This window comes from Salarias fasciatus, chromosome 2 (assembly GCF_902148845.1).
Source record: "Salarias fasciatus chromosome 2, fSalaFa1.1, whole genome shotgun sequence".
NCBI lineage: Eukaryota > Metazoa > Chordata > Actinopteri > Blenniiformes > Blenniidae > Salarias > Salarias fasciatus.
In genome coordinates, this window is record NC_043746.1 from 26,110,197 (window position 1) to 26,136,947 (window position 26,751).

Here is a 26,751-nt window from a genome sequence, read left to right on the forward strand (position 1 = left end):
TTGTATGTGTGAAAGGAAGCAGTATGTCGAAATTTGCTTTTGACAGCGTCAAAACAGACACTGAGGTTGATCACTTCCCTATAATTTCAAAGTCACCTCTTTCCTGCTAGACAGTCTTGAAAATCTCAACTTCTGAAAGAGGTCAGATGTCACAGTGGCATTACAGTGTGACTTAAATATTAATCCATTAACTACCTGAATTATTTCATTCCTGTTGGCCACAGGATCGAAGTCAAATGCACTAAAATCAAGAAAAAGTCAACCAAAATCAACTTTGCTCTGAATTGATGCTGGTGGGAACTGTAGGCTTCTGTATGTGATGAAAAGAATTCAACGTAAAAAAAAAAAAAAAAAGGTGCACCGTAGAACAGCTGTAAATTGGGGGCAAGAGAAAGAGCACAGCTATTGACCGGAAAGAAGATCCCAAAGCACAAAGACACTAACACCATCTACTGTGTTTGAACTCATATACTTATCACAGTGCTTAGTATTGCATATCAGCGTTCTCCAGAGGACCCAAAATATTATATGAACCAGTTTGCTTGGCAAGCTTTGGAAAGGATCCCTTGTTTATCATTTATTTGATGAGAAATGTTAGTCTCTTGTTCATATGTTGTTCATATGACTGTTGAATAATTACCGTGAAGTTGGGAAGAAGAGCGTATTGGCCAGCTCCTGGGACAGGTAAAGTGACTCCCTTGTGGTGCTGAAGTTGCAGGACAGCTGGTTTCACTGCTTAGATCACAATGGAGGCTTGATTCACATGGAAATGTCAAGTCAGGTTGAAGCTTCAGTGGAAATCTGGGAACATTAAATGAAAAGTGAATGATCCCAGGACAGTGTAAAGTGAACCAGCCTTGACATTTGTATGGCAGAGAACAGATAATTGCATTTTGCCTGTACAGAACATTAATATATTAACAACAGAGACTCAGTACATTGTGGTCTTAATAGATTCATTCTTGGATCCTTGTTTTGACATAATCTTGTCTTGCTCAAAGGCACTGCAGGAGTGCAGGATACCTTTGCATCTCTTGGGGTTATTGAGCAATTTGGTGCAAACACAAAGGCGTGATCACACGCGGCTCACACCCACACCCACCCTGAAGCACCAATAATGGGAACATCCAGTACTTTACACCACTTAGCATTGCACTTCCTCCTCAACTGTCCTCATTTGTACCCATCACAACACAAACACACGCATTTACAAATGCACTCACACACACACTCACTCACTCACTCACTCACTCACACTGACCCCGTGACTTACTGACTGACTGACTTGACGGCCCGTCCATCTGCGGGTCGCTGACTGAATTAAAGGAAATCAACTAATTGAACGAGTAGAGAAAATTGGAAGGGAATGTTCTTTTTAGGTCGGAGGAATGTGACACAGCTCTCCTTCTCTCTTCAAAACTATTTCTCATTCACATGCATCCTCTCGTACTACCGAGGCATGTAATAAGAAACACTAGCTGCCAATTTTGCCTTTCATCCATTCATTACAGCTGGCTTCTCTGTGTGTGTGAGAGAGAGGGAGGGGAGGGGAGGGAGGGGAGGGAGGCTCACGTAAATCACTTTATCTGTCATGCTGTAGCGTCGTTGCACGAGGTCAAGGCCACACACACACTGACACACGCTCACAACCGCGCTGCCGGTTGCCACTGCGGCTTGTCTGATTAGACTTGATTGATTCCACAATAATCCCCATTCACTTGCATCATCAAGCTTTAAGATCTGTGTGTGTGTGCGCGTTCCTGTGTGTGTGTGTGTGTGTGTGTGTGTGTGTGTGTGTGTGTGTGTGTGTGTGTGTGTGTGTGTGTGTGTGTGTGTTCCTGTGTGTGTGCGTGCGTGGCGGGTCATCTGTGTCTGGCAGCAGCTCCTCAAGTCAGCAGCAGCCTGTGGAAGAACTGGTCATGAGACCAGGATAACGGCTAAATATAGCCTCACACACACACACACACACACACACACACACAAACAAACATGGGAACAGTTGTCCGTACATGAAGCGCCTGAATGAACCACTGAACTCAAAAAAGACTCACACTGCAGATCTGTATTCTGGATCGCGTCTCCATTACCCCTTCTTTTTTTCTTTTTTTTTTTTTTCTCCTTTCCCCTCGTTCATCTTTCATTTCCACGAAGGAAAGAGGAACTCCGGAGGGAGCAGAGTGACAAACTCTGCGTTTTCCTCCCCCTTCCTGCGAGGATCAGACACGACACCCCGGTTTGTCGGAAACATGTTTCGCTTACCAGAATCAAACTCTGGAAGACTTCATCGTGTCTTCGCTGTTATTCCTCAGCAGTTTCTCTCCCCGGCTCCCGGCTCAGCGATACACTCTCAGCAGCTGTGATGCCTGCTTCGGGTGTACCTGGGAGTATTCTCCTGGAGATAACAACGGGCCAAATTATCCCTAAGTTGACACCTGAACATCATTAAAAAATTTAGATGTTGTATAACTTAATCACAACAAAACACTGGAGGATACTGTTGCATTGCAAATTAGATTATCAGGAATAAAGTGGCTGCCATTGTAGCCGTTTACATCTTCTGATATTAAATACCATTTAGGAGCGTGGTGCACGTCTAATTCTCCAGTAAGAATTTAATTTCCTGCTGATCTTCTACAAGCTGCATAACTCAATAACATGCTTTTTAATATATTGTCATCTTAACAAACTGAGAAATTCATTGACTTTACTGTGGGTATTCTTACATTATTTCATATGGTCTTTTTTAACTATATGTTCAATATTAATTCATGTCATTAATACAATAATGAATTAGATGTAATGCACAATTCTAACAGTTGTAGGTTGTATCATGAGGCGCTTCAATCTTTTCCAAGCCTCTCAGAACATCAGCAAAAAGTTTATGGTGTTCATAACAGTTTCAGATAACTTTCAAAGGAGCCATTTAGCTCAATATAAAACTTCCTCTTTATGTGAGACAGCATGTGTGAGAAACTGGAAATACAAAGACCACAGAGGGGGGAATCCTCCACAATCCCCTCTGGAAAAACTGTACCCAGACTATGTGTGAAAGGTTTATAATATTTTAATATTTCCAGGTTAATAAGCGGCTTGTAGGAGAGACTCGGTGTTAAATTTGTGAATGTAAAGCAGATTGCGCCTGAAAAATAACATTTTGGTGCTCAGTCAAGCTTCTCCGGATAAACAAAGATTAAACAGCATGAGATAATGATTCCCATTGATCTGCATCCTAATTTAGCGTTCGTCTGTACCCTTGTGAGTTTTCATTGTCTGACTTTGTACCTCAATAATCAAACAGCACATAATTGGCTTTTTGTGGCTTCTTATTAAACATGGAGTGGAAGAGGGGGTGGGGGGGCAACGGGGGCATCCGTTTTGTTGGTTGTAATTAAGCACATCCCTTCCATGACGCGGAGGAAAAAATGAGCAGGGAAGTTTAAACTGCGGAGCGTCTTTTCCTCATTACCTGTCAACAGTCGCAGACGTCTGTCATGTCACAGCCAAGCGTTTGTTTATCGGCGTGCGCATCAGAAGGTCACTGCATGACTTTACAGGCACATAATTATGTAGAGAATGTATGTGAACATAATTAAATGTGAGATTTACTTCAAGCGGATGTTGCTGTAAGAGTTTTCTGATGATTGTATGCACAGTGAAGGTAATTAGTTCTTTTTTTTTCAGATTTGTCTTGTAAAGATTTGAGATTTTTCTTGCTTTTTATTTAAAGAAATCAGTTGTACTCATTTTAATACTAAGAAAATTCACCCATCTTTACTCTGTTGACAACAATACATTTCAGTATTTAAATAAAAGATTCCCCGGATTTTCAAACCCACAAGCTGTGTTTGGTAATTAAAGCTTGAATCAAGACTTGTAGAAGAACCTAAAATGGGCTAACGCAATCTCGGGTTTCATCGCTCAATCCGGAGTGTTCACGCCCTCATTTATCGGGGTCTTGGAGCGCTGTGTTGGACTTTCTGAGGCCTCATTTGTTAAGCGCTTCCTGTCAAAGTGACCTACAAGAAAGTGAGAGTTAAGGCAGTGGGACGCTTAGCGGAGTCTCCCGCCTTGCACCCCACTTTACATCTTCCATGTCGCTTCAGTGTGCGGCGCTGGAACGTGATTACCGCTCGCCATCCGGCTCCGCTCGTAATCATTTTTCAGCTCTATGGACTGCGCCTCGTCACTTAACCTTCACAGGTATGCCACTCCTCACTCCTTTAACGCATAAAAGTGTCTCTCCGAGGCAAAAAACATGTTTGAGGAACGTCTTCGCATGTCTGAAGTTAAGCTCCAACCTGTGGAAGTGGGTCCTCTGCTTGGTGAGTCAAAGTTCAGGAAAGCCTCTGACGTGGGTCAACACGTGGAGAGTGTGGCTTGTGTGTTAAAGGTGCATCGGAGCTTCACTTTTATGCTGTTGTATTTTATTGCCTGGTTATCTCAGGTAATGTCTTACTGTCACAAAGTGATTCCCACACAAAAGGTCATTGGAGTTCAGTTCCTTCCAGGCTTCATTTGTAAGGCTTGCATGTTCTGGGAAATAACCTCTGAATTATTAAGACACTGATATTCAGCCATCATCGCCCCTCAGCGGCTCCTGTCGTGTAAATGCACACCCAAAACACAAAAGAAGTGTCGTGAAAACCGGGTCTTAGTCAAACTGAGCTTCAGATTTCACTTGGTTTTTGGTCCCAATATGTTGTCTCATATTACAAAAAGTGTGTAGTAGAATTTAAAAACATATCAGGCAGAAGCTTGTCAATGGTGATGGATGGAAAAACAAGAAAAATCCAATTGTTCTGCTTTCATATTGAGTGAAAGTAGTTGTGCATTACTGTGGCTCTGCTACCTGTCTGTCTTCACTCCAAGTCCTATATTTGGGAGTGTAAAGCCTCTTGATCCACTGCATCAGTGATTAGGACGTGGCGGTGCTGAAGCCCATACTAACCAGAGAGCTCTTCACGTCCAGGGACTCACTCCGCAGACTTTCCTTCACCCTCCTGTGATCCACAGCCCAGAGTTGAGAGAGCTTGACCTTGTATGGTGCTGGTGCTGCATCTGATCGAGTGTGAGTGTGTGCCTAAAGGGAAGTTTGGACAGTCCAGAACACTGGCGAGGACTCACCGTCACATGACTGAGCTTGTGACTGACCTTACATAACATTACAGAAGGCCCGACGTGGGGCTGGCTGGACAGCGGCAGCCGGGCGCTTCGATTTCTTTCTGCGGATCAATTAACTGTCACATTACTACCAAGCACATGCAACAGCTGGATTTTCCTTTGTGAGCATGTGCACGCATGTGTGCCGCTTTTTCCCCAACTGTCTGTGCCTCAAACACCCTTCAGGACAGATCAAAGTTTGATTTGTACTCTGTTGTTTAGTTTTTAGGTTGGGCTCGAGTTGCGCTCCTGGTGGTTTGATCCTGCTGTCGAAGCGTTTCAGCATTGCTTCAGTGACAAATCATTTCAAAAGCAGTCCATCCTCAAGTTAACGTTTATCCTCATGCAATCAGATGTGTACCAGTCCAAAAGCCTTGTCCTATATTCTACCTCGATAATGGTGATAAAGTTCCTCTGCTGTTTGGCATCTTTGTTGCACCATCATTTAAGCCAAAGGTGAAATGAATCACTGAACCAAAGTAGGCTACTAAAATCAGTTTGAGCTGATATCAGGAGGTTAACTGCCAACATTTTATTTCTTTTTAATCAGGTGACAAATACAAATGTTGCTGCTTTAACCTACCAAAATTTGTGTCAATCGCTTTGTGACAGACGTCCATTACAACTCTCACCACTAGAGGGTGTCATGTGCAAACATACGTATGATCTGTGTTTAAATAAACCCATAAGCATATTATTATTGTATCAACCTGCTAACGCCCCTTGAAAGGCTTAACTCACTTAATAAGATCATTTTAGACGTCTCCAAGAAATGCTTGTGTAACTATTAATTCCAAAATACTATTAATAGCAACCCCGATGGCTGTGAGTTGAAGCTTTACCTCGGATTCGCCGTGTGAAGTCAAACAAGCGATAACCCTCCAAAGAATGTGCCCTGCGTGTCAGCGTGTGCGTGTCTGGGTGTGTTTAAAGATAGAAGTGCAGGATGCAGCCTGGTGCATCCACATGCTCCAGCACCACCGCAGAATCTGGCTGGCCTTTTCCACATCCACTCGCTCATTTTAGCCCAGATAGCTCTCCCACGTGCCGCCCCGGCTATAAATAGCGCCGGTTTAATGCGTGATTTTCCCGGCAGGCTCTTTATGACTGAACGGGCCAGTAGGTTTTCAGTGTTGTTACTAAGGCAGAGATTAACCACAAATGGAAGTCACCACACTTCATTTTTCTACACCCCGGCCCTGCCGTTATCACGCCGCTCTGCCCTTTACAAGCAGATATTAGCCGGCGGGATTTATAGGCTTCAAAAGGTCAAAGGTCAAGGCAATGCGTGAAATTTAGATTTGAGCGACATTTTGTTTTTGCAATTAGCAGAAAATTGATCTGCGTTTATTGCGCACTTTTTTTAACTATTTCTGCAGCTGCTTGTATCTCGGTGTTAGATTTCCTCCGTATTTAAAACCCGCTAAACTCCCAATGAACTTATTTCAATTTCCCCTGATGTATGCCCTTTCAATACTTCAAAGATGTCTGTATTCTTCATTAATTTCATGCTCATTTGCTTAATCTGCCCATTCCAATGCCCCATTTAAGCCATAATGGATCCAGACAACAACACATTGAGTGATGTTTTCAGTCCCGAGGTGCTGTTGTGTTTTTGCACCTTCGGAACGGAAAAGAAGAGGTCTTTCTCTTCTTTAGATTGTTTTTTTCTTTTGCGAAGCACAAGACATTTATTTTTCTCACAGAAGCATGACTGAGCACAAGAAGGAAAAAAAAATCTGTTATTTATATTCACATTTCAGACTCGTGGAGTCTTTTTGCTCACGGCCACCTCGGCGGAGTGTCAAGAGCGAGTTTCCTTTTTAACTCTGTGCACTGAGATTTCACGTTTTATTTTACCGCCGTGCACTGAGATTTCGCACGCCGCCATGCAGATGTAGGTACAGACTGGCTGCTCGGGGCTCTGGGCTGTTTGACTGCTCTGCTGGGCTAATCACGGTATGAACTGAGTTTGACCCAGAGCAGGAGCATGAGGCTTTCCTACGCTGTGAGATGACAATTCTATTTGGTATGACTCTCAACTATAGCTGAGGCGTTCTGCCTTCAGTTGCGGGAGTTTAGTGCAACAGCAACCATCATCACACTGAAACATCGCTTCAGAAGTCAAACACTGGGCCGTCTGCTGGCGTGTGCTCGTGAAGAATGTGTTCTGAGGATCTTATTCTTTGAAGAATACTGATGCAGGGCATTTATCTGTCCCACAGCCAGTGGAACATTCCACACAGGAACCCAAAAACACTTGACCATGACTTCACTTTACGCTTTCCAAGAAAGGGCCAGCCAAATGCTGCATTTGCTACCAAGAGCCGAAATGTCCGTTCGACTTTGAGGGCCGGGAATACTTTGTCTTTCATTGAGCACAGCAGCAATATTCAAATTGGATTTCTCAGCTCTTTCCATTAGATTGAAACAGTGACCCATAGCAATCTGAAAATTAGAATTCAAAAGGAAACAAGCATCAAAAACAGCCGCCAAAAACTTCCCAAACCACTTCAGCGTAATCAGTTTTCTCTGCCTTTGATCCCGCATGCTAACAATGCTTCTGCCAGTTATTGCTAAATAAGTAAACACTCATTTCTGAGGGGAGCTTTGAGAAGCTGGAGATTGAGGTTTGTTGTGGTATAATGGGAAATTTCTGATACATTAAACTCTTTTGCAACTCAAATCTATTGTTACAGAAACCGATTGGATTTTCTTTACTAGATCAGAGAACCTGAATATGCATTGTTAATTGGCTGATTTGGTTCAATTCCAGTAGAATTTGGCGTGCGCTGCATGTCGTTCTGCTCTTTTGGTTCAGTAGGTCTTTGTTGCTGCTGATCTTCCAATTCCAACGAAGTGATTTATGTTGGGCTTTTCTTGATTTTTAGTAAAAACTCAATGGCTCAAGCTTCAGATGGCTGCAGCCGATGCAGAGGTCTCTCGACCCCAGAGCTTCCTTGATATTTGTGAAATTACCTCTCAAACAAACAGAAGGATGTCAGTGTACGCTGGAGGTCAGAGGTGAGCGTTCCCAGACAATCGGAGGGATGTGTAGCGATCATGTCTGCAGGAAAAATGAAACCTGAGCACGGTGGAGCGGCGGACGGCGTCGCTTCCTGCCGAGCGGCCCGCTTCCTCCTCCCGACGTCTCCGAGTCGCGTTGCGAGGCCGTCGGAGCGGCTTCTGCTGCAGACGCGCCTCCGCCGCATCGACCGGCGGCGTATCGTCTTCTGGTGCTGCAGCGAGGATCCTAACACGCATGTCACATGTGGGCTCTGCGTGCGAGTCGTTTTGTATGCGCGGGATGTCCTGCGTCGAGTGTGTGTCGGCAGGGTGTGTGTGACAGAGAGCAGGACGCACCAGCGGAGCGTCATATAAGGCGTTCGGCATGTGGGCGCCAGGCCTCTGAAATCACGTGTGTGCGTGTTCAGTTTACCCACTTTCTACCAACATGTGTGTATGTGAGTGTGTGTGCCTTTGTGTGTGTGTGTGTCATGCCCAAGGATGTTTTTATTGATTGACGGCTGTAATCGAGAGAAGAGGTCAAAGATGGAGGGACGATGGTGGAGGAAAAGAGGCCGAGTGGAAACAAAGAAATCAATCAGCCTGTCCTCCAAGTTTATAAGGTGGAGAGAGAGAGAGAGAAGGATGGAGAGAATAGAAAGAAGGGGAGAAGAGAAGGAGATCATAGTGAGGGTGCAGAGAGATGGAGGGAAGAGAAGAAAGTCAGGAGAGAGGTGAGCGTGAGGAAAAGAGGCCAATGAAGGGGAGGGGAAGAAAAGGAAGAAGAAAGTGAAGGTCGGGAAACGGGAATGAAGATGAAGTGGGATGGAGGAGGAGAGAGGAGGAGCGAACGAGGAGTAAATTGTTGGCTCATAGAGAGAGGAAAAAGGGAAAAGATGAAAGAAAAGAGAAAAATCAAGAGGGGAAGAAAACAGAAGGAGAGTTATGGAAAAAGGCAGGAATGAAGGTGGATGGAGAGAAAAGGATGGTGGATGAAGGATAGAGCAGGAGGAGGAGAGAGGAGCCTGATGAGGGAAGACGGAGGAGAGGAGCGTGAGATTAAAGAGGAGAGAGAGGGAAAGAGTGATGAGCCGAGCGGCCAACGAGTGGCGGAGGGGGATGAGTCAGGCACACGTGAGTGGGATGTGAGCCGCATGTTAACGAACACACACTCTCTCTCTCTCACACACACACACACACACACACACACACACACTCACACTCTCACACACACTGAGCGAGGTGAAAACACACCTGCATCAGCAACTGGAGGGTGAGGAAGCAGTGGGAGGGTCTTATAGAGGGCATCCTCTCTCTTTCGTTTCCCCACTCCTCCTCTCCCTCTCCTTCCGTTTCCCGATCCAGTCACGACTGCACCCCCCTCCCTCCCTGCACCCCACAATCCTTTTCTTCTCCTCTGTTCTGACCTACATCTTCCTTCTCATCCCTGTATCCACCTTATTCCACTCTCCTTCTCCACCCTCTTGCTTATTTCTTTTTCCTTTCCATCAGCTTTTTTCTCTGCCGTCCTTCTCCCACCCTCCCATCCCCCCATCGTTAGCTTTTCCTCTCCTTACATCCATCCATCCATCCATCCTTCCTTCCTTCCTTCCATTCATACATCATAGGTTTTATTTGTATTCTCTTGTTTACTGTGTCATTCAGCTCAGTAATTTATGAAGCCATAAACTATTGCTTGACCATAATAAACACACACGCGCACACACACACACACACACACACACTCTGACAGGCAGCCCTGAAACAGTAGTATTTGAGCTACTATGCGATTGTAAATCAGAGCTGTACAAGCGAGAGATCATGAATACAGCAAAACATTTGAATGATTCAAAACGTTGAGCCGGACGTGGTTTTCTGGGTGCTGAGAAGTCGACAGTGTGTGCAGAGAACCGCAGAAAGAGCATTCATTATACAAAGGTAGCCATGAGAAACATGACAAACACGAGCATGTTTAGAGCCGAGTAATCAGAAACAAGGCAAAATAAAACTTCCTACAATCTATTCGAATGTATAAGCAACGATTGTAAAGCGTGGACTGAGATTCATCAGTAATGAGGCAGTGACTGCGGGGGGGGGGGGGGACGATAGACTGATGATCACCGACCGCCTCCTGGAAGCTGGAATAATTAATTATTACAGCTTATTGTTAATTCATCATGGATGTTTACCGCTTGATGATCACTGGTAGTTTTTGGGCTCCAATATAAATATTGGTAATTGCTTTTATGGAAATTGTTTTCGATGATTCGTCATGACGGTAACGGCAGAAAGGAGGGACTCCCGTCAACACGCAGATCAGATCTTCACTTCCGCTGAATAATTAAAGGCGTGCTTGTTAACCGGGCTGTTTCCACTTGTTGCATGTGACTGAAGAGTCGCTCTGAGGTCTGCAGATCCTCCGACTGGACGGCCATAAGCAACATGAAACGTAAAGATTTTTAGTAAAAGGCAAAAGACCCTCAAGTTTGTTTAAATTATTTATTAGAGTTAACTCTAAGTTCGTGTAATTTTGTGTAGAGAAAAACCACAAACATCTGCTGTACATACAGTATGGAATCAACAGGAATGTTTCTTTAAAATACTGTGATTAATGACATTTTTCAATCCCGTTTTTACTTCATTTAAAAACTTTTTTGTCTAATTTTTAAATTTTTTTTTAATTCAATTCTTTTTTGCATATTTTATTTCACTTTTTGCCTCCTCTCAACTTCTCTGTTTTTCTTACTGCTGTTCCCCTAATTTGCAAATGTTATGATTTTTTTTTTCTTTTCTGCAAGTACTTACCTGTTTGAGCCCTTGGTTTCCACATTTCATTTTATGGCCATGTTCACCTCATTTTACCAACTGTATGCGTGTGGATTTATGTGAGAAAGGATTATTTTTTAATTCTCTTCATTAATCACCTGTAAAGCAGTTTGAGGGATAATTAGTGCCTGAAATGTGCAATATAAATATAGAAAGGTTGATTTTGTGTTTCATCTTTCAAGCAAATTAATTAAATTCATTCAAGCTGGTTTCTTTTATTTGGGTTGGGAAACTCTGATTGTGTTGCTTTTTTTTTGTCACAGCACACTATTAAAGGTGATGATAATTACAGTGCTGTTGAAGCTTTATTGACGAGGTGTTAGCTTAAGAGCTGCGGATCAGTTTCAGGATGGATCGTGTCTGAGGGAAACTGAAAAACCGTCTGTTCGGTTGAGTTTGAGCGACCGTTTAACTGGTCGACCCTGTCTGTCAGCAGTGTGAAGAGGAGGAAGTGTGTGTGTGTGTGTGTGTCTGCGCCTGTGTGTGTGTGTGTGGGTGTTTGACTCATATTTACAGTTACAGAGCACGTTTGCTCATCTTACATTCACATATGTTGGTCTTTCCGTCTGCCCTGACCGGCTCTCACGTGCGAACACAGATATGTTGAGTAAGCATGTCTTGTTTTGCAGAATCCAGTCGGACCGCTCTCTTCTCCTGAAACCCCCCTCCTCCTTTCCCCTTTTTATGCTCTTCTTCTTCTTTCTTTCCCCCAAAGATTTCCTCTTTCATTGTCCTTACCCTGGAGACTTCTGCCATTTCCTTTTACTGTGAGTCACGTATACACACTTCCTGCTCTTCTTCTCACAGTGACGTGGCCCGTGTGTGTTTCTGTCTGAATCCCAGCCATGTGCTGTGACTGCAGACCACATGGCTACTATTTCTGCCTCAGGCAGAGTTTGAGAGCTCTGTGGGGGAAGTTGGGAGTTTCAGGAAGTTGCATGAAATTTTCACATGTTCCTGGAATCATTTGAAAGATTCTTGAAAACATTTACAAATCTCGTTTTTTTCTTCTTCTTTTTATTTGGATTGGTTGTTTCTAGAGATTATTTGTAGGTGTTTAGACGGGTTTATGTATTGTATGATATAGATTTATGAGGGTTCCTGGGGTTGGCGGATTTAGGAAGGTTCCCAAGGGTCAACGTTTGGGAACTCCGGGTCAATGAGGAAAGCATTCTGAAGATTTAAGGAGGCTTTCAGAGATCTGTGTTGAGGGAATCACAGAAGTTTCAAGTGTCTCCAAAGATGTCCAAGGATCCTTGCTGGCGTTGTAATGGCATTCATGAGAGGCTTAGAGTTCCTTTAGGTGGTGTCTGGGCCGTTCGGTGGGTTTAATGGGTCACTGAACGTCTTTACTGCGAGGTTTAGGGCTCTAATTGTTCGTCCAGAGGATCTATTGAGGAGAGCTAGTTGTTCTTGAGGAGGGTTGAAATGCTCTTTTGCTTCTCTGGGGTCAGGATTCGAAGGGGCTGATAGTGTTTCATGATTGTCTTGAAAAGCATCAGTAGAGTCATGGGGTGGTGGGGGGCTTTCAGGATCCTGTATTGACCTAAAGTGATCCAAAGATCTTCCCAAGGTTGTTTGAAAAGTTCAATCCTGAACAAACATTTGCAAAACCATAATGATGGTAACCTGAAAGAGAAGTTTATGATCTTTGTTCTTGTGTTTTCTGGTTCTTTTCTCCCCAGTTCAGCCTTTTGCTCAGGCATGAAGTTCGGAGCACATGTGAGACTTTTCTCCAGACTCTACAGGGTTTCCGGTGTTTCACATCACTTCTCTGACTTGATGAACGCAGAGAAAAAAAAAAACAAAAGCAGCATCTCAGTCTGCCATGTGCCACTGTGACCAAAGAGTCCGCAGATCAGATGGAGTAAACAGAGGAGCTCATTTGACTGATTAACATCCCATCAGCCAACGAAGGGGAACTAATCACCCGGAGACCTCTCGGGTCACGGTGGCACTTTGTTGTGAGCTGGGGGGAGATGTGCGGGTTAAGTGCTCGGGGAGCTCTTCCACAATGACTGCCAGTGTATGTGACACATTTTACGTCTTAATGCCGCATCGTGACATGGCAGATGCCTCTGCTGGTTTCAGTTCTTCAACCTCCTCTAACATGGAAGTCTCATTATCTCTAATGAGTAGCTGTTGAGAGATGAAGAGCTGTTGATGAGCGCTGCTCGTGACTCAGACAGTGAATATACAGTATGTGCCAGATGATGGAGGCTTTTACCCAAAGTGCCTTTGACTTCATACATATTTTAGAAAGGCTGGTTTTGATGGGGGACTGAAGCTTTAATTCGAACAATGCATCCGACTTCAGAGAAAACACCTGCTTTGGGTGGTTAAAACAGGAAACGGTTGAATTCTCATTGTTTGCTGTGTCGTGCTCCGGAGCACACACTTTTCTTTGTTATGAAATGAAATAATGAAGTGTCAGACACTCGTGGCACATTTCACATCTCACTGGAGGCTCCTCCAGCTGAGATCAGCACTTCCAATTGTTTCAGATACGCATCTTTAAAAGTTTCTCACTCACTTTGTGCGATGTGATTTTTTTTTTTTTTCTTCTCCTTCCTCTTTCTGTTCTTTGATTGGAATGTTTGATTAACGTGACCTTTCCCTCTGTGTCGTTTGCAGTATGGGGAGGAGGAGGTGTGTTCGGACCGCTTGGACACCGACTTCCCGGACATCGACCTCTCCCAGCTGGACACCAGCGACTTCGACAGCGTCAACTGCCTCAGCGAGCTGCCGTGGTGCAGCGACCAGCCGGCCGACGAGTCGCCGGCCTCCATCCACTACAGTACAGCAGATGAGCTCTTCGAGGTGAGCCGTTACTTGCCGCAGCACGGGACGACTCAGCTGTCCTGTGCAGTTGATCTGACGTCTGGTGAAAAGCAAAGAAAACCACACACAGTGAGAAGATGTAAATTTCACACAGAAAGAGGTGAAAGGGCCGTCAGCTGACATCTTGCATTACCAGGAGTGAAGGCTGAAAATGCAGATGTTGAGGCAGGATCTTTTTGTTGTGGTCTAGTAGGCGGCTTGATGCTTTTCACACCAAAAGATACAGATATTTTCAGATTCTGGGGCAGAACTCCTCAATTCGCCGTTAAATGTCAAACAGTACAGACCCTTTCAAAACAAAACACTGTGTGAGTCATCTGAATCAATGCTCGTCTATCTCGTTATTTTGCCGTCAGTACAGCCTCGATAACAAAGAAAGTGAACTTATAAAGTTGCAACACACTTCAAGGTTTAATAGAGATATTTACTGGCTTCAACGACGGGTTTTTTTTTTTTCAAGTAAATACTTTCGCTTGGTCATTTCAGCAGCGTAGCACATCTTTAATAGCCCATACCTTTTATAGATCTTGGCTTCGGGAGCTTTGCTGTTGACACGTGCAAAAGCGCCGATCCTTCAGCTGAGCCCCTGGCTGAATCCCGGACATGCAGCGTGCCCCGGAGGGCTCTGCCAAGACAGTCATTTGCAGTTATGCAGTTTGTAACGCGATGATTGAAGCAGGCCTTCGGCTCGGATCGTTCTTGGCCGCTCTACAGGAGTCCAGTAAAAAGCCCTTTGGCTCCGGTATCTGGTGCCCTTCCTGGATGCATTCAGGGAATACCCTTCTTTGTTTGTCCATATCGTGAAAGACAACCCCGGACCATCGATTGTCTATAGGTATCCAGCCGCAGCCAAGTCCTGCCGTCCCGTTACAGACGCTAAATCGAGTGCATCTGGAGAGTAAAAAGACAACAACACAGATATAAAGTAGCATTTAGGTCCAGATCATTGGCTGTGTAATGTAACTCTGCTGGTGGAAATTGCCCTGATGCTGCGACGCACCACAGAGTATTGGTTAAATGAAGACAGGCAAAGCATGATGGGAATGTATGTGAAGGGAACGCAGGCCGTCTCTGCTCGTCTCCGCGTCTCCGGGTTTTTATCCCCGTTTCGATCACCATTAGGCGAGGTCTAAGTGAGTGTTTGTCTTCCGACTGCTGACGCAAAGCAAAAGTTTACGAGGCGGCCGACATGTCAGGAAATATGAGGAGCGCTGCATTAACAGTAATAGACGACATCATCTTTATGAGAGGTGCAACATCAAGATGCTTCGTCTTTAAGATGTGCTACAGTTAAGGATTTTGAGCAGACGTGCATTAATCTAACTCTTCAATTCCTTTTGAAAGTCTTCTAACCGTGTGTATTTATGCTGTTCACTGTACTCCCTCTGTGTTGATCTGCAACCTTTGTGTTGAGTCTTTTCATATCTTTATTCGCACTATATCTTAATATTCTCCTTAGTTTTGAGAGAGATACAGATTTACCTGTCCAGTGTGTCCTCTCCATCCCCCACACTGAGCTCATGAGGAAAAACAGCTCTCCCTGTTCTCCTGCTGTATCGTATTCATGCCAGTGCTGCATTGATCACCCCGATACAGCAGCGCAGGCCGTTGGCGACGTTTGATTATAAACACGTAATGAATAGAGCGACGAGGAGACAAACTGTCTCCTGACTCAATAATATATTGGAAACTAATCCCATGTTGAAGGTATTGATCGTGTATGTTTAACTTTAGAGAGAGTGAATAAAAAAGTACTGCCGTCACATTAGAAAGGTTAAGATAATGAAACCTTACGAACAGATTTAACATCATAGCAACATCAGTGCATTTAAAGAACAAATTAAGCACAAAGACATCACTTTTTTTATTTATCGCAGATCATATCATAATCTTAATTTTAATGATCCGATAATATCTGTGGGTTGGTTTAAATATCAGAATGAATAATTAAGTTAATGAAACCTTTCAGATCATTTTCAAAATGCTAAAATGACCCTTGTTGTTTACAGAGAACACAGAAACCTAATCAGTTGCGTGGTAATATTTTGATGTTGAAATGGCACTGGTTCGGTGGGAGTCTAATGCTTATTTCTGATGCGTGTCCACAATCAATCACATTACTCTCAAATCTGTTTACTTCCTTTTCCCCTTTTTATTGGAGTTCATCGATCCCACAAATTCCTTTACAAGACTTAATGGCCCAGAGAATAAACACTCCAAACAGTTTGAGATGCGATCAGAAACATTTAGTGTGACGCTCCTTCGTTGACTGAACAAAGACAAACACATTAGTAAATCCTGTCATTTTCACATCACTCAACAGCGCCGCCTTGTGTTTACCTGATGTCCTGCAGCCTCTGTTAGCGTTCCACGTCTGAGCAGTTTAAATCCTAATCAGTACCTTAAACCTAACCAGGTATTTCAGGCACCTAAAGCCAAAGCTGTGGAAGTTCAGGAGAATTCCCAGTGGATTGCAGTCGCTTTACTAATTATAGCAGAATGTAACTAAGTACTCTGCTCAGGTAGGCCTGTGTTAATGAGGTTAGCATGATGGCGGCCAAGTGTTGCCGTGACACATTACCTGAGCTGTTGGCGCTATGTGGGTCTGGACGAGGACTGACTCCCTCGTTGAATTCATTCAGCTAAAGTTACATCAGCCAGTTGGAGGGGAGGCGCTGCGCGGTCTGGACGTCAGAGTTTCCTGGAGGTGAAAAGCAACAGCTGAGATAAACACCAGGCACGCTGGAGGAGCTCAGAAAGCAGAGCTGAACCGCCGATGCTTTCTGTCAGGAGGAGTCGGCACAACATAAATGAAGTCACTCGCTCAGTAAACAGGAGTTCGGTAAAATAGTAACACGATTCTGCCGTGGGGATAACGGCTTACGGCGATGCTCACAGTCAGCAGAACATTTTCTCTGCCACGGCACATTCGCATCACATCCATGGTAAATGGTTCTCCTGCACGTGTGCAAGCAGATGGATAATACCACGACGTGACGTTCTAACGTGAGGCGTAATACATGTTGCTTTCAGCCTGAGGCGTAATCAACATGCATGAAGAAGTGTTGAATAGCAGGCGCTTAAAGTTTGATTGAGGAACACTTAAATCTCAACAGCAGGGAGGAAAAATGGAGGCGGAAAGCTTGAGAGACAGGGAATACATTTAATAATAAATAGTTTGGCAGGCAGGGACAGATCGAGCCGGATGATATAGGAGAGAGACAGATGAATGAAGCTCACCGGATTCCCGTAGGCCAGCCGTGCTATCACCTCTCCAGCAGACCCTGCTCTCAGCAAGATGGCAGCTCCATAACAGTAAACAACCCCAGTGTGTGTGTGTGTCAGAATGGATGGAGGGGATAAAAATAGAGCCAAAATTTGGACTGTACGTACAGATAAACATGTTTTTTGTTTTTTTTTTTTTCTTATTGGGCCTTTTTTTATGTGTGTAAGTTGGAGAAAGAAATCAGTTGGCGGCACATTATCACAGAAAAACCAAGATAGTGGAGAACCAAGCTGAAGCACATTAATCACGGTGAACGAGAGGGAGCCGATGCTGAGTAGTCGATTTTCAATAAAAATCTTGTTTCAGCAAAACTGTGTATCGGTCTCATTACAAAGGTTAAAGGTGAGACTGAGATCATCTGGACTACAACCATAAATACGAGGCGAGAAAAGCCCGCAGCAACAGATTTAACTCTTACACACTGTGAGCCTTCATAGTGTGACACCAAAAGTCACCAATATTAGAGTTAATGGTATTTCTACTGCTGTAAAACATTAAAACAGCATGAAAAGTTTAAAATAACAGCAGATCGGACTGAAAGGAGCGACTGTAGCGGTACAGGACTGTCAAAACATTCGCAGAAGATGATCACTTCCAGACAAATGAAAAATTATTTTCTCTTTTTATCATTTTGAAAACAATTCACATAGGTGGGGATAAAAAAAACCCTTGAGAATAACAAAAAAAAGCAGCAAATTTTGCTGTGGCTACTTTATTTCCATGTAGTTAATTATCTGTGCTGGTGTTTCCTTCATGCTGCAGGTCCCACGAGGTCTCCTGTGTTCACTGCATCTACACGAGCAGCCATTATTAACTACACCTTACACATATATCTGTTGTGTTTTTTTACTGCTTGACCTTTAACATGAGCAGAATTGGAGTGTTGTTTTTCAAAATGCTGAATGAAAAGAATGCTAATTGTACATAAATCAACATGTGTCCTTTATTCAGGGTAAAAAGCAGGAGAAAAAAGAGGAAATGACCCAGTTTAGGCCTATAGATATTCTATCTTTAGATCCCAAATGAGCTAAATGTCATCAAGACTGCTGCAAGGCTGAATCTGATTTGCCTTGAAATTACATATTTGATGCAAGTTGAAGAAGTTTCTTTTTATTTAATTTTTAAATTTGGTGACGATATTCCTGAATAAAGAGTTTTTCCCGCAGCTTTTACAAGTTGTATAAAAAAAAAGCATCAGCTAGCAAGTGGCCATGAATGCACATGTAATTTATCACGGTTTCGTGTTGTTCTGTGGGAAATGTACCATTTCACTCCTTTTCGTTTGAGCAGATAAGCGAGATAAAAATTTAAAATTAGCTTTCTGATACAGAGCTCCATCGGTCTGTCGATAAAAGTCTTCATATGTTGGGAATGACCACACTTGAAGCCAAAGTGAAAAGGAGGCTAGAGAGTAAATATCTTTAAAAAAAAAAAAAAAAGAGAGAGACAGAATAATGAATCGCACAGGTTGATGTTGTGTCTCCTTTTGATTATGTTGCACTCTGTTCACACTGCACATCCAGTCGTGCAGTGATTGTGATCAGAAATGGTATTGTTTTTAATACTAAAGGATAACTTGATCATCTCCCGGCTGGATTTGTCTCCCGGCAGATAGAAGAGGAGAATGCGGCTCTGCTCGCCGCTCTGACAGACAGCCTGGATGGCATGGTGGACGCCGAGGTGGGCGGCCTCTCCGTCTTCCCCGCCCTGGAGGAAGAGCCCAGCCACGAGGAGGAAGAGGAGGACGGCCTTCCTCTCGGTGCGGAGGACTTCAGCCAGCCCCTGGGGGCCGAGACGGAGGACCCATCACTAGTAAGAGCACTTCCTCATCTCCTCCACACACGGCGGCTGCCTTTATTCCGCCCACCTCGACTTCTGGGCATTGTTATTGGGATAACATGAAATAATCGGCGTTGCCACCTCCTCTGCGGGCCCCTCGACCTCTCGTTTGCAAAAAAAAAATATCCTTAAGAACGCGATAGTTTCACCTCACATAGCCTCGTGCTTTGTGTCGTCGGTCTCCAAATCAGAAGTGGATCCCTTTTAAGCGCGCTTCAAACAGCGCCCGCCCCCTCGGACCCCCGCCTGGCTGCGCCTCGCCTCCGCCTCTATCTTAATCTGTGTCGGGTTTGCTCACCTTGATGTTCCCCTTGTTGGCCCGCGAGGTTCAAAGTCTGCCTTCAACTCCAGGAAAAAGAGAGCGGAGGCACAAAGTAACCTTTCATCCAGTCCCGTCCCGACTGATTCTGTGTTCCCAAAAAAAAAAAAAAAAAAAAAAAAAAACCCACTGGTGGAAGAATGGAAATAAGAGGCGAGTTTGAGGAGTCAAACCCGCCTTTGTTGTGTTGAAGCTGTGGGACTTCGTGTTTGCTTTGCAGTGATTAAACCACAGAGCATTCAGATAGACAGAGATGGGAGCAACAGGAGGAGTCTGTGGTATTAGAGAGCGTAATAGATGTTGAATCACCTCTTGACCAGGCCGTGGTTGTAAATGAGAATCAGCTCTCATCATAAATAGAGGTTAAATAAAATAGATAGGATGAAATGTTTTACTTTGTTACAGTTTAAAGTACCTTTTAAAATGGGATCACAAATTTTCTGTCGATTTATGTGAAAAAAAAAAGTTCAAATGAATCCTTTTCGTGCTACATTTTAAGGATTTTTTTTTCCATTTTTGATTGTAATTTTTAAAATTTACAATCAGTCAAAACATCAGTAAGAATTCAGATTGTTTTCTGTTTTTTTTGTATGAATTACAGTCATCTACCAGTTCCTACCTTTCAGTCGGTCCTTGAATGCATCGTATTGGGTCTCACTCTGCAACATTAAGGCCTTGTTGAAGCGGCGTTTTCAAGTGGAAACTGAAACCTTCCGTTGTGTTTTGGGGCCCATCAGAACAGTCCCAGTAGATTTATTAAGCTTTGACACTTTTGAATAATCTGAAGAGCCACTTAGCAATTTAACTACTGGAGTTTGAGCGCACACACATTAATACTTTAACATGTAAACACATTTATCCACATGCTGATTCTACATTAGAACAATACATCCTTTTTTCCCTGCACGCTTTTCCTTACCTTTATATCTATGTTTTTATTTTCTGTTTTAAAGGTTTTACTACTTTCCTCTTGCTCTTTACTCTTTCACTTTTTTTGACATTTATCTTTTACAGCTGCTGTAAGATGGGGTGTAGTATAAGTTTCACTACGCGTTGTAAACTGTTGTGTGTATCTCCTGTGCACATGAAATACGGAGCGAGGCGCTCACACTCTCTCCTACTGGACATTTCACGTCACCAAGTCTCACGCTCAAGTTTCACAGTCACTCAGGGAGAACATGCAAACAAGATGGAAGACAAAAAGTCAAACCACTTCAGCACCAGAAGGCCTTAGAGCCATGATATCTTTATTCTGAATCAAAATAAAGAGTAACATCTACATCATGTCATGATCTACAGGATTTTTTAATATAACTGAGGTGTGAAATACGTAAAAGTGGAAAAAAGAGAAAAAAAGGCTTTAAAAAAATAATCAGATCAGAAATGCAGTTTTTTTATTATTTTGTCAACAACAAACAAGTTTCACCATTTAGTTCTGAAGTCAGCACGTGGTTCGGGATGGACGATGGTGCAGCCCTGTGCGTTACTGGAGGCCCCTCGCTCGCCCTCCCTCTCTCTCTCTCTCTCTCTCTCCATCGTTCCCAGCACCACACTTCTAGGAACAGGCCTTGTTTTTCTCCCCTCGCTCTGTCCTCCTTGTTATCAGCTGCTGTTTGCACCTGAGCCACGCTCCCCCCCCCCCTCCCCTCTGAAGCCTCTATATCTTCAGTACAAGAACAACAAATTGTCGTCTCCCTTTACAGTGAAGATTGTGCCCTACTTTCCCTCGCGTCGGGTTTGCTCTGCTGCCAGAAAAATGCAGGTCTGCGACCGACTCTGAAGCTTAATTGAAGCAGGAAGCAATCCGGCTGCAATAAACGCCCTATGATTACTGCTGTAAAGTGGCCTTATTGCACTTGTCAAGATGAATCCGGCCCGCCGCCTTAATTTGACTTATATTTCACAGCAATCGGGGCCGCTCCGCTCCGCTCGCAGGGTTTTCTTCCACGCAGCGCTTTGGCGGCGGCCTACAAAGACGCTATTGTTTGGGGGGGTCGTGACTCACGCCGGATGGCTGAATACCTTCAGCGTAAATATTCTCCGGGCCGCTCCGCCTTTTTATTTGCAGCCGCTGAACGGCAGGAACAAGGCTGTCAGTCGAGATTTGTTCATCTTTGATTAAAAAAAAAAAGGCCGGAGCAGCACTTCAGGTTGAAGGAGGGCTCGGCAGGGCAGGGAGAAGGAGCGAGGAACAATTAGAAACACATCCAAGCGGCGAGAGGTGTCATTCAGAAACAATTAGACTGCCTAAAGAGCTGCAAATCCCAAATTTAAAAGCTTTTTAAAAAAAAAAAAAAAAAAAAAAACACCAACAAATGAACCCCGACTGAGTTAAGCAGATTAAATAGAAACCTTCAGCAAGTAGACTTCCTATTATTCTACTAAAGGGGGAGGCCTTCGAGGAAGAGAATGGATAAGCGACAGAGTAGCTGAATAATATTGAGCACAATCCGTGAACTTGTTGGAAAAACACATTTGACAAACAGTAGCAGGGAAATCGTACTTTCAACATCAAAGCTCCGCAGAAAGAAGACAGTGGTTCAGTGTGTCTGTGGTGAATTCCAGAGAAGTTAGACAGTTAGGGAGAGACGCGCTTCAGAAGCACGGCGTCCTAATTGGTCTGCTCAGTGGACAGATTCTCTCAGATGTGTTCAGCCAGTTCACTGGAGCAGAGCCGCACAGTGTTTTACAAGCGGATCGGGATTATATGCATAGATTGAGATTTCGTTGCATTGTGAAATGATAATTCGCACAAATTTTGAAATTGTCTAATTAAAAAAAAAAATCACAATTTAATGGAGTCCTGACTGGCAGAAACAATCACCAAAGCTGCAGCAATGACATTCATGCAAAGCGAGCTGTTCTCAGACCATTAGAAGTCTTTTTCTCCTTAAAAACCCTGGTCCAGCGCAGAAGGAAAACTGACCAGAGGAAGGGGCATTCCTTCCAAATTGGTGGAAATGATAGAGACTCAGATGACCTTCGATGTTTCAGTACAGTAATCAGGGTAGTTTGACAGTCCAGCCAAACCCCCTCTTAAAAAAAAAAAAAAAAACCCCTCTGCGGCCTCGCAGTAATAACCATTAGCGTGTGGCTTACAGTAAGCTGGCGTGGTAACAGGACCCGGCCACATAGCTGTGCAGCCGCCATATGTTAAATGCCATCATGGTATTGTTTAGTCCAAAACAGAAGGTCAGCAGTACTGAGAGGTCGCGCCACCACGTGCCTTCACCTCCGCTGTTGCTAAAACAAAGACGCCCTTCACACGCCGCCGCCCTGCCCTGCGCTGACCTTGGAGACACCTTGGTTTTCAGTCCACTTGTATGAAAATTAGCCTGGTTAATAAGTTTTGTTCAGTCTGCCTCCGAGTAATGACAAATGACTCTGAAGGTCGAAGGAGAGGCAGCCGGTCAGTCAGATATTCAACCTTGCAAATGTTGGATTTTTCCAACATGAACAAAATGAACTTCCTGCTTCTTGCTTCTTCTTTTTTTTTTTTTTTTACAATAATCAAGAAAAAACTCTAAAATAAAAAGCAAGAGTGAATCTGAAACAGTTTGAGGATTAAACAGCAGATTGGGATGTAACGATGTGGAGTTCAGGGACAGATGGGCTCGACTTTAAACTTCAAATTATCGTTCAGCCAGATGAAGCTCGGTGCTGCGGGAGACGTTTCTGTTTTTAGAGGAACTTCTCCCTCACCATGTAAGGCTTCACTTTCTTCCTTTTCTTCATGCCCTGGGTTCTTATGGCGGAGACCAATCATTTATCCTGCATTTTACAGCTGTAGAAATCCTCCTCTTGTTCCCTCACACGTACTCTCCTCAATTACTTCAACAGCAGAACCCCTAAAAAAAAGTCGCTCCTATTCCCAGGATGCGCAGCGTTCAGTCAGCTGGTGGCTTCTTTGTTCGTCTGACAGCCAGAAAGATGAGACACTTTTCAGAAAGCCTTTGTGACATCCGCACAGCTCGCTCTTCTTCTACTGTTACCGCCACAGTTTCTACCTCCGCTCCGGCGTCTTTTGTTGCCAACGCTCTTTCTAAAATCCCTTGAGCGCCGTTTCGGTAGCACCTGAAGGCAGCAAGTTCGCGGCGAGCGAGTTGAGACGCCAAAACACTCGCAGGGAGTTCTGCATCAAGTCAGGAAAACCGATACGCAGCAAATACACCTTTCCCTTCCAATTCGCCAGCTTTTGGCAAGTCAAGTGTCGTTTGTCTGAAGAGAATGAGGCACGTCATGGGGAACGTTTCAGATAATTGAAGCCTACACCAGTAGAATGGAGGATCTTTCTGCAGTCCAGCAGAACATCAAACTGTTCAGAAACTCCAGAGAAATCTCAACAACAAAGACGAAGGTCGCTGCCGTTTTTCAGGCCCCGGGGCAACGACGCGCTGAGAGCTGATTCAATACTGGAAGTCACGGCATGGGCTCCTGAGCAACCCGCAAATTCAAATCACACCCATCCCTTCTCTCAGTACACAGAGTTTTCACCTGTAAAGAATTTGAATTCTCACTGGAAATCACAGCAGCCGTGCACCATCCCATTTTGGAGGATGTCTCTTTCAAAGCAGTTTCAAACCGGGAGAGTTTTAGGCTCTGAAAACAGCTTTAATCAGTGATTTCCCACCAGGGCCGCCAAAGGTTTATGGGGGTCGCAAAGCCCTCTGGCGGATGCAAATCACTGCATCCTTTTTCTGTTTATGTTTTCCACATGCTCCCAACATTTTGTGGGGAAAGTGGGCTGTACTATTAATAGGACCAAGAATGAAAAAGGAGCTTTATTATATCAAAGATTGGCTGTTTTTCACTTGCATGAATTTAAAAAAAAAATGTCCTAGTAAAATATAAAAAAGTACACTAAATATAAAATGTTCTATAGTGAATGCTCTTTCACTTCACCTACAGATCTTTTATATTGATGGGTAGATAAATCACATGTCAGCAGTGTCAAAATCCACACCAATAAATCAATCATAAATGTCCCGGACGGGAGAGAAAAAGCAGACTATTCCACTTTACCGCAGATAAATCACATCTTCCTTCATCCCGGCTCTATTTCCATTACGTACGCTATCAGTGTCAAAAAATAGTAACCTGACATTCGTGTCCACTCACACAGAAAAAGCCTGCTGTAATAACATTATGCTCTTTAGTCTGCTGGAACTGCCAGATGTGTGTGTGTGTGTGTGTGTGTGTGTGTGTGTGTGTGTGTGTGTGTGTGTGTGTGTGTGTGTGTGTGTGTGTGTGTGTGTGTGTCCTTTCCATCAGTTGAGTGGTTTAATGTCACATGACTGCTGTCACTCATGTGCTCAGCGCTGAGTGTGGCGCCGCCCTCTACTGGTGTGAGGCGGTACTGCAGGTGACTTCACATTTAAATATTATATTCATGCACTTATTTGTGTGTGTGTGTGTGTGTGTGTGTGTGTGTGTGTGTGTGTGTGTGTGTAGAGTTTCAGGAGCCATACAACTTGACAGAAAACAGAAAAGTAGTTGAATTCATCATAAAGTTGACTTTTAAAGCATATAAGACACAAACAGATCAGGTCCATAACCTGACGTAATTGAATACAAATGAATACAATATTTAACACTCATTGTATCAATAAAATTAAAATAATTATTGAAAAATAACCTAATAAAATTATGTGAATTTAAACTGAAGTTGAAAAGCTTTATACTCACTTAGAAAAGTAAAAGTTTTTGGTTGAACTAGTTATTTCAAACTTAAATTGACACCATTCATGATGAAAAAAGACACAAACCCAGATACCAAAATGTGCATGAGAGACAATGTTGTTGCTCTACACATTGTTTAGTACTTGTTAATGAAGCATTGTGGAAGCACTGCAGTGGCCTGATTCACAGATTTATCTTTACACTTGTGTCTTTCATCTCCTTTTTTACTACAGTCTGTTTTTACGTGCGCGCCCAGCTCTACAAACGGCTGTTATTACCTCCGTCGCCTTTCTTCCGCGTGTTTTCTGTGTTGATGCCACTTCATCCACCTGTGATTGCAGCTGCGTCTGGCCGCTCTCTCCATGTGTGAGTCCTCGCGCCGTACAGAGCACCCATTGATGGCCGCCGCCTGCAGAGCTCTGGACGGCGTCCAGGGTGGAGTGGAGTGCCTGGGCGGCCCGCACCGCACCGGAGGGACTTAAATGTTTCCCTCAGACACAAACCTTCAGTTTGCGCTTCACTCTGTTCAATAGGATCCTCAGAGGAGCATCATCACACGCTCCGAGCCAAGTTGGCTCGCCCACTAAAGGGCCGCCGTGGCCCCATTAGCGATGCGGGCGACGGGCCCGCGCAGTCATTTGACCCACATAGTATTCTGTGGTCACAGCCAGCTTTGATGGGTGGGACTGTCAGGCTCATTAAAACATTACAATGCTATACAGTGATAGAATGCGCTTCAACTTTGACCCGCAGCATCACGACGCCGTCGCAAACAACCATCTGTTGTGTTTGATTCACACAGACTGGAGTTTTTTACTCACGTTCTCATTAATGTTTTCCAACATGAAAGTCCGTAAAGCAGTAATAAAGATCCTCATGTGAGGCTGAAGCCTGGTTTCCTGTACGTTTATTGGCGTTCCATCATTGAGATCAAGAGGATGATCAAATGTTAGCAGTAATGGATGAATATATAGCAAACCACCGTTGTGTGATCGAGCAGATTACCTTTAAACCAGAGATGTGCTCCGACTTCCTGAAGAGCTTTTATCCTGAGCTAACAGGTTCTTTTTGGCTTTTTGTCACCACCTGTAAGCAAATGGACATAACTCCAAACGTCTCTCACTCAGTAAAACGGCGGTCTGTTGCTTTCTTCAGTGTTCACCAGAAAAAAAGGCACATTTATTTCCCAGCAGGTGTTCCTTTTCACAAATATTGATGCTGTTTAATAATACAAAACTGCAAACTGTCAGAGCAGATCTTTTTCTTCATTCTTAAGCACATTTTTGAAGCCTTAAAATAAACAAACTGGAACATGGTGCTTATGCTCAGCTTCTCTTCTCTTCATATTCAAATTAGAATTAAAGTATTCAGATAAGCTTCGGCGGATACCTGAAATCTTCTGCTTGTTTTTCACTCGTACGACTTTTTCTTCTCCTCCTTCGTACATATTTGTCTTTTTTTAATTCTAGAATTGTGAATCATCATCGGCACTCCTTGGTGGGAATTAAACCGTCGACAGACTTTACCACCTGAAATGCTTTTTTTTTTTGTTTGTTTGTTTTTTTACTTGAAGTGATCTTGATTTTGTCTGAATCTCTGAAAGTATAAATCTTGGACCTGGTTGATCAGTCGTAGGTTGCATATTTAAAGTAATCCAGTACTCGGATGAAATGAAGCAACAGAATTCCTAATTTTCCTCTGAACTAATCGTGTCCCTCACTTTCATAATTTTATTCATCCTCATCAGGGATGCATTAGTTTACAGTCAGGCGATCAGAGCCGCCGCCTCCCCGGA

The 26,751-nt window shown here is 43.8% G+C and overlaps 1 protein-coding gene across 1 annotated transcript in view; it reads left to right on the top strand.

Moving 5' to 3' along the window:
- ppargc1b (peroxisome proliferator-activated receptor gamma, coactivator 1 beta) overlaps positions 1 to 26,751 on the top strand; it is an 89,532-nt gene that overhangs the window by 49,754 nt on the left and 13,027 nt on the right. The window contains exons 2-3 of the mRNA XM_030111110.1: positions 13,627 to 13,812; positions 18,731 to 18,931. Of these exons, the coding sequence (XP_029966970.1) occupies positions 13,627 to 13,812; positions 18,731 to 18,931 (387 nt within the window). The remainder of the gene's footprint in view (positions 1 to 13,626; positions 13,813 to 18,730; positions 18,932 to 26,751) is intronic.